The sequence below is a fragment of the Marmota marmota genome, unplaced genomic scaffold (genome assembly GCF_001458135.2).
Source record: "Marmota marmota marmota unplaced genomic scaffold, marMar, whole genome shotgun sequence".
Taxonomy (NCBI): Eukaryota; Metazoa; Chordata; class Mammalia; order Rodentia; family Sciuridae; genus Marmota; species Marmota marmota.
The window spans coordinates 2,580,963-2,589,806 of NW_025999862.1; the positions used below are offsets into that span (position 1 = coordinate 2,580,963).

Consider the following 8,844-nt stretch of genomic DNA (forward strand, 5'->3'; position numbering starts at 1 on the left):
CTGCACACCCCCACTATGTACCCCCCCCACTGCACATCCCCCACTATGCACCCACCACTGAGCACTCCCCACTTTTTTTTTGGTACCAGGGAATAAACCCAGGGGTGCTCAACCACTAAGCCACATCCCCAGCCCTTTTTATATTTCATTTAGAGACAGGGTCTCACTGAATTGCTTAGAGCCTCTCTAATTTCTGAGGCTGGCTTTGAACTCGTGACCCTCCTCCCTCGGCCTTGGGATTACAGGCACATGCCACCGCACCTGGCTCTGTGAACACACTACTACAGCATGATTTCCAACCACCTTACAGATGCACAAACTGAGGCTCAGAGAAGTCGAGTTACTTGCCCCTAGCGTCAGTATGGAGGAATGTTTGGGAAGATGGTTGCTGCTGTCCCTCCAGTCCCTGTGCACAGTCTCTGCAATGAGTCTCTCTGCTGACCCTCCCCTCAAGAGATGGAGTCCATCTCTCCATTCTGGAAAAATTCTAGCCTAGCCTCGAGACTCACTTTGACCAACACAATGATCAGAACCATGTCAGGCAACTCCCAAGGTTGGGTCTAAGGGGGTCCCCCAGTTTGGGCCTTCCTCTCTTGGACTGCTGCTCACAGACTGCAGCGGAGGAAGCCAGTCACCTGCTGGAAGTCAAGAAGTGACAGAATAAGGCCACCCATCAACAGCCAGCACGCACTGGCACTGAGGAGGCCCACTGAGACCCTCCGGCCCAGTCCACCATCAGGCTGAACGCAGCCACCCCAGAGTCCAGGAGCAACCAGGAGAGAGCCCCGCAGCCACCCTGCAGGACCAGGCCAGGGCAGCAGCTGCTGTCAAAGTTCCCCGGCCCTCGCTGTTTTGTCACATAGTCACTCGGTTCCCTGTGCTGCTACCTCCCCAGTATATTCTGGGATCTGGTTGGAGTCACCTCCACACTGAGTCCTGTCCTGCCTGTGGCCCAGGCCCTCACACGCCCACAGTCAGGAAGCAGGCCACCGACTAGGGTCACCACAGTGGGGTGGGTCACAGGAAGCTCCGTTTCTCTCCAGTATCCATTTCTGGTCTGCAAAGCTGCAAACTTAATTCCACAGGGGACCCGTGAGTCTCAGGGAGCCGGGTTGTCTAAATCTACACAGCAAACATGAAAACCCGGCTCCCATGCCCAGAGGGTGTGAGTCCTGGGGACAGAGAGTCCCTGGGCAGTGGACTACCGAGTACAGGCAAATAGGGTCCCCTCACGGTCCACGGGGCCACAAGAGTGACGGCCTCGAGCACCACTGGGAGCACGTGGGACTGCTGCGGAGCAGAAGGGCAAGGGGTGGTGTGCGTGCCACATTGGTAACCTCTGGCCCAGGGACAGAAGTGGCCCAGGGCTGTCCATGAAGAAGATGATGACAGAGGTGCTGTCCTGCACACAGATGGGAATTAGCATCACCCCTGAGAACAAGCCCCCCCACTCTCCTTTCCTGACATGCACCTGGAGACTGCCTGGTAGATGGCCCCATGCTGGCGTCAAAGGGACACACAGGTGACCACGCTGACACCCTGCCTTTGGGAACAACTAATGGGAAGGGTCATGGCAAGAATGCCAACTGGGGATAGGAGCAAGCTGCACCCTGAGAAAAACACAGTTTGGGGAGAGGCTGGGTCCCACCTGCTCAGCCGAGGGCTCAGGGACCCCCTGGGCAGCAGTCAGACAAATAAATGGGTGCTCGACACTTCCATTCCTTCCCGCCACCATCCTCAGACCTAGTGGACTCAACCAATAAAGCTACACCACCCAGTAGCCAGGCTGATGGTGAGCATCACAGAACCTTCACACCATGACACGCTTTCCCGGGGAGCAAACTGGGGCCCCGGAGTTTAGGGGAGGCCCTGTGGGACAGCAGGCAGGTCAACCCAGGCGGCCTGATTCCAGGGGTCACACATCATCCCCAGCACATACTGCTTCACTGTTATGGTGTGAATGGGGCCCCCAAATTCATGTTGAAACTTAACCATCGGCGGGGCCGTATTACGACAGGTGGGCTTTAGGTGACTAAATCAGGAGGACAGAGTTTCCATGAACAGGATGAGCCACCTTAAAATGGGCCAGAGGGAACTAGCGAGGCTCTTTTGTTCTTCCATCCCTTCCATCTCCTCTGCTTTCCTCCCCCTCAAGAGGACGAAGCATCCAGGCTCCATCTTGGAAGCAGAGAGGCACCCTCACCAGGCACCAGAGTGCTGGTGCCTTGGCTTCCCAGCCTCCAGACCCCTGAGGAATCCTTTTCTACTGTCTGTAATGTCCCGATTCAGGTATTTTATGATAGCAGCATCCAAGGCCTAAGACACTGATGGCAATCTAAGGCCGCTAACAGCCGCCCCGCTGTGTTTGGTTCATAACTGTCTTAAAACTTAGAACTTTATTTTAAAATCCTTATTTTTTATTTCTTCCAAAAATACTCACAGCTCTAGCAACACCAGACTGGCCTGGAGAGGGCAGGTCCTCCCCGATTTGCCACAATCCCACCTGCTCCTACCATCACCCGGCCTCTGCGGTTCCTCCTGTTACACGTCCACTCCACACCCACTCCTGGGGGCATCTGCAACTCCCCTCCTGTTCCTCTGACCCCAGAGGCCCAGCCTCACACTCGGGCACAAATTTAAGACATTCTGTGATTTTCAGGCTTCTGGAATCTAGGAATAGTGGGCTGAGTTTTATCCCTGTAGCCTCAGGATCCTGAGCAGGGGGCCGCCGGTTGTTAACAGGATGCCCCACGGGGCACCTCTCAGCAGGCCCGTCTCGGCCTCCGGGTCATTAAGAGCATGGTAACACTAGGTCCCCAGGCCCTGAGCAAGCACCCTCCGCACTTTCTGCACAGAACAGGGTGGGGCTCAAGGCTTTCCCAGCCTCAGAAGCAGAGGTGGCCTGGGACTCAGGCCTACATAAGACAACACTAGGCTGGGTACACATACACCTGGAATCCCAGCAGCTTGGGAAGCTGAAGCAGGAGGATCTCCAGTTCATAGCCAGCCTCTGCAACTTAGTGAGGCCCTAAGCAACTCAGAGTGGCCCTGTCTCGAAATAAAAAATTTTAAATATGGGCTGGGGATGTGCCTCAGTGGTTAAGCACCCCAAGGTTCAATCCCTGGTACCAAAAAGAAAACCTAAGATAACCCTTGGCCCTCACAGCCAAATGTCTATAGCACTGCAATATAAGGATATAGCAATGGTGGTAGTACTTATCATTATTAATCATTACTACCACAAGTACTAAGTAACAAATGTTACTATTTGTTACTGGAAGAATCCCCACTTTTCAAGGCCCCAATATAAACCAGACACATTACATAATCTCATTTAACCTTCTGAATTCCCCTCCTTACAGATGAGGAACCTGAGCCCAGAGGGACTTTGCCACTTGCTCAGGATCACAGAGCCAGTCTGCACCAGAGTTGAAGAGCCGGCACCTCCCAATCCCCTAGACCACCTCCTCATAATGACAACTGGCAATGCCCTTCTGGGGCCCTTTTGTAGGCCAGGCACTTTCTATAACAGCTTGTTGAGACAGAGTTCACACATCACACAATTTGCTACTCGACATGTACAACCTAATGGTCTGTGGTGTGTGCACAGAGTGGCGTGAACACCACCGTGATCCACTTGAGAGCATTCCTATGACCTCACCCTTAGCCAGTAGCCCACCCCCCACATGCAGTCCGTTTCAAAGACAAAAGGAGTGCAGCTCAGAGTGCTTCTGGGACTTGGTCCGTGGCAAGGGGCAGGGCTGGGATTCTGCCCCCCTCCCCGCCCCGTCCCCTCCTGCACCCTGCCAGGTCTCCTCAGAGTAACCTGTCAAATACGCAGGGTCTGCTGGGGGCGGGAGTGAAAAGCAGAACCAGATGTGACAAATCTTACACGTGTGGCCACTGCGGTGCCAGGCCCTGACTCACAGAGGCACAGGGAAAAGGGGAAGCACAGCACAGCCAGGCCCCAGCCCACACAGCACAGGGTATCAGGGCCCTAAGAAGGTGGGACCCCAACCTGCTGACCCCATCCCTGTACTCTGTGACCCTCCAGGACCCACAAGGAGCTGGCCTCCAGGCCAGGCCTCTGTGCTTCTCCCAGGTATGGAGCAACAGTGGCCTGAGGAGCACCCCTTTTGGTCACCACTGTCACCTGGACACATTCCCAGTCTGGGCTCTTAGGTGTGACAGCACCCCAGACACCAGAGGAAACATTTTGCAAACAGGACCAGCCTCCCCACATTCCTTACTTCCTGCCCCAAGACACTCTGAGTGACTCTGCTGGCCAGGGCCCAGCACTTTTGTCCACGTTTATGACATTAAAATACTCTTGAGCCAATGCCACCTCCCCAGGGAGCCCTGTGCAGCTCTGGGGCTGGAGCTTCATGAGCTGGGATAGGCCTGGCCCAAGGAGTGTAAAGCCAGGCCCTGTGACCCCACCGTCGTCATCTACCTCTGGACTGGTTCCAGGTGCCAGCTTTGGGCCAGGCCTGGGCAGGGCTGCAGGTGCAGAGGCCAGCCCCTGAGCTTGGCCCTCACAGCCAAATAAGCCTGCAGTTGTAGAAGGGTCTGGAGGAAGCCCTCTTGGAAAGACGCACAGCAATGCGGCATGCTCACTGCGCGGGTGAGAAGCTCGGTGTCTGAACCAGCCACTGCACCCTCGTTTGCAACCAGAACTTGCAGTAGTGACAGCAACCGTCGCCCCACCTCAGCCTTCCTCCTGCCTGGGCACTGGGCACAGACCACACGGCAGTTACTCCGCCTAACACTGAGGTAGGGCACTTTTAACTTTGCATGTCCTTATGATCCTCATGATCTCCCTGTGGACCTTGTCCATGGCCAGTGCTCCGGAAATGAATTTCAGTACATATTTTTAAAGTCATTTGTAATTTTGAAATGTTAGAGGAAAGGGGGTTAAAATCCAGAGACCACATACAAGTGCAGTTAACCTTATCATTGGAAATGCTGGCCTTGGAGGTGAGCTCTGCTGGGTCCCGTGAGATGGCCCCTTGCTTTCACAGGACCTGGGCACTTCCCTGGCCTGGGCTGGGAGTGAGGAAACCCCCACACGGAGAGGCTTCTGGGCTTGGCTACGTGATGACAGGCCCTGGGGACAGGCAGTCAGGGAGCACTGCCCTGGGCCTGGAGGGGAGGCGTCCAGTCACTGGACTTCAGGACAGGCTTCTGGAGACAGTAGTGGCCTGGTGGCACAGCCTGAGGTTTAGCCCAGTAAAGTCCATTTTTGCCCCCCGTCCAAGACAGGGAGGCGGAGGTAGGCCCCTCCCTGAGCCTCCGTTCTATATAAGGAGCAGGACAGGGGCCTGGAAGCCCACTCAAGGACAGTCTCTGAGACCTGGTCCAGCTCCTGCAAATGTGACCCAGAGTCAACTCCCACTCCAGGGGGCATCATGTACAGCCCCTCTTTGGGTCCATGGAGTCCAGTCCAGAGGTGGGGAACAAGTCGCCCAAGGTCGTACAGCTAAGGAGGACATTTACTCAGAGGCCACTAAAGGTGAGCTACATAACCTCAGGAACGCTCAGCCACAGGCCCACCGAAGAGCCCCACCTCCAGAATCCGCCAGCCCCGGGCACCACAGTGTCATCCAGCACACTGCCCCATGTGGCCACGAGATGGTGCTTCATGGGGCACTGGGTAGAGCCCTTTATGGCCCTGTCCCTGCAGCATCCAGTGGTCAGCGGCAACTTATCAACAGGCCACGGAGCCCATCCAATAACCAGGGAGGTGATGATGATGACGATGGTGCACTTGCGCCTTTGGGGGGTCCCCAGCGTGTGTGGATGACCACTCCTCCGTGCCTCACTGCAGGAGGGCAGAGAAGTGGGAGCTGAAGGGAAGAGGTAAGGGGGTTCCATGGGCCCCAACTGCCAGCGTGCACCAGAGCTTCCTGCCTCTCCATCTGCACAGACAGTGCATCATTCAGAATTGTCAATCCAACTGTGGCCACGACGCAGCTGCTGCACCCAAGACGCCGGTGGCACAGGACTTCGGGGTGAGTGTGGGCTGCCAGCAAGGCTCATCCCAGAACTAGGGCAGTATCTCCTGCTGACCCTACAACCTGGTCTCTCAGAGTCTGTCTTACAGAATCCTCGCCTCTAATCACCTGCAGAGTCTGGTAGAAGGTGTCGGTGCTGGTCCCTCCCTGGAGAGCTGATGCGCTGACAGGGGCGTGGGAGATCCTAGAGCATACTCAGCTTTGGAAACCAGCCCTGCCTAGACCGTGGCGCTCCGTGGCAGGCCGACTGCCTGCAGTGGTGTGAACATTTATTCAGGGTTTGAAGGAGGACCAAAAACAGTACTTTTTTTATATCTAAAGCCCAGATCGCCACACAGTATGTCAGCATGGTATGGTATTCCGATTTCATGAAGGGAGCATGGACAGTGAGGAAAGTATCTCACACGGCCTGTTATGGGGCTGATAACGAACAAGGCTGAGAAGCACAGGCCTAGACGCGGCAGCCAGGACCCTGGGCAGGGAGACACCCCTGAGGATGGCAAGAGGGGAGGATGAAGCCCCCAGCCCCACTAGTGAGGAAGGACTCCCCCATCCCTCCCCATCCTGCTCACCCTCTCTCAAAGCTGAAGACCTCTCTGGGAGGCAGCACAGAGGGTCCGCGGATCCCTTCCGGGACACAACAGCTCCTACCTGACTGTGTGGACTCTGGAAAGAGCCAGCCCCCAGGGCCCTGGGGCCACCATGCGAGCTCACGAGGGCTTGACACACTGAGGAGCGGGCAGCAGGGGCAAGCACCGGCTGAAGCCACCCAGGGCTTTCTGGTTTGCAATGTGGAGCCAACCAGGAGGGGCACTCCCCGAGGAGGACAAGGGACCTAAGACAGGAACTGTGAAGAACTGCAGAGACAGAACAGACTGGCTGAGACAGAACAGGAGAGATGGGTAAGAGACGAGCAAGAATAAGGACGTTACATAACGACAGTGGTAATAATATCAGGGACTCCCCCTGAGCCCTGAGCCCTGAGCACGCGCCAGGTACACAGCGACCACGTGACGCATGATATCACTAGCAGATCTACTCCGTGAGGCCAGGGACCATGTCTGCCTCGGGACACTACCATAACCCCGTCATGTACAATAGTAAATACCTGCAAAATGAATGAATTCCCACTTTACACACAAGGGAAGGACCCACAGAGATGTTAATGTACCCAAATCCCCATTGCTAGCGATTGCACGGCCATGATTCCAAGCCTGGCACTCCCACTGCAGAGCCTGCTTCCTCAGCTCTGTGCTGCCTGGGCCCAGAGGTTCCAGCCAGGTTGCTCATGCCTGGGCCAGGGGGGGTCCATGGATGGTGAGGAGATGAGCAAGATAAAGGTGCCATCCCAAGGACACACAGGGGGTGACCTGCCCACTTGGCTGAATTAAGTGTGAGGTCATGGCCCCTTCAGCAGCTTCCCACCTGGCTGAGCCTGAGCCTGGTGGCCAGGAAGAGAATGCAGTGACCTCTCTGGGAGGCAGCACAGCTCCTGACTCTGTGCACACTGAGCAACAGGCCTGTAGGAATCCCAAACCCAGGGCAGCCAGGGAGGGGCGGGGGAAGGAGCCTGCAGCTCCAGAAGAGGGAGAGTGAGTGAGTCCCTTACCAATCCATCACAGTTGCTGATGGCAACAGCTGCCCCGGGCATTCCAGTGACACCTCCAGTGTACACACACTCCTGCTGCAAGGATTGACGGAACAGCTCCCGAAAATCCTCTTGCCATTCCACGGAGGCTCCCGGCACCACCAACCTCCGGTTGGGACGCAGGCACAAGTGCAGCTCCTTCCCAAAAATGGTCACGTTGAAGTAGAGAAAGTGGCGCCCCACCTGGCCAGGCTGCAGGGTCTCTCCTTCTGGGTGCAGGGGACTGCGAGCCACCCTGAGGTGACTGGAGTGCAACGGTGGCCTGTCCATTACCACGCTCCCCTTGGAGGCCGCTGCTGGGCCAGACACCACGTGGGAGAGGAAGCGGCCCCGAAAATCTGTGCTGAAGGGCACCGTCACACCATAGTCACTGAGCTTCCCAGAGAGGCGCAGCTCTGTTAGAGGTAAACAAAGAGTCACTTCAGTGGGCAGAAGTCAGGCGAAGGGACAACCCTGAGTGTCACCTGAGATGAAGCCCTTAGCCCAAGTTCATTCATCCTCCACCCATCACTTTCTGAGCTCCTGGATCCTTACACTTGGATGAACGATGCTCAGGCACTTTGTGGACATGAAATGCTCCCTGAAGCCTTCAGGTCCTTTTTAAATTTAGCAGATGAAAACAAATGATGTCAAACAGTTCTGTCACTCTAGTAACAAGGCTCCCAACCCTGGGCACGGTCTAGGAAAGGACTGAAATTCTCCGAAGTCCCCCAGGGCAAGAGAGGAAAGAAGAGATCTGCCCAAACTTCCTCAATGAGCTGAGGTCACCAGCCCAGCCTGGGGTAAGGCCCTCCTCACCAAGCTCCCAAGAATGCAGCTGGCAAAACAAACACACCTAGAAACCCAGGGGATGGCAGGCCGCGTCAAGGAGAAAGAGGGAGCTGCAGAGCGGGGGAGGGAACGCATGGTTCTATGTTTTTCCAAAGTTAGAAAGCAAACTTTTTAAAGCCACACAGTGGCTGCTGAGATTTTTGCATGGCCCAGCCCCAAACAGGATAAATATAGACCTTCAAAAATAAAAGGACACACAGGGGGTGACCTGCCCACTTGGCTGAATTAAGTGTGAGGTCATGTCCCCTGCTCCAGGCCCGGTGCCCAAGGGCCCCATCCTTACACTCTCCCTGCGCCCAGCAGGAGTGACAGCGCTCTGGCTGCCAGGCCTGGTGATCAACGGGTACAACT

General features: G+C 55.9%; 1 protein-coding gene across 1 annotated transcript in view; it reads right to left on the reverse strand.

Moving 5' to 3' along the window:
• The window catches only part of LOC107154753 (A disintegrin and metalloproteinase with thrombospondin motifs 14), a 73,230-nt gene extending 65,176 nt beyond the window's left edge, over positions 1 to 8,054 (reverse strand). Inside the window, exon 1 of the mRNA XM_048809431.1 lies at positions 7,624 to 8,054. Coding sequence (XP_048665388.1) covers positions 7,624 to 7,932 — 309 coding nt within the window. The 5' untranslated portion in view covers positions 7,933 to 8,054. The remainder of the gene's footprint in view (positions 1 to 7,623) is intronic.
• Between the last annotated feature and the right edge of the window lie 790 nt (positions 8,055 to 8,844).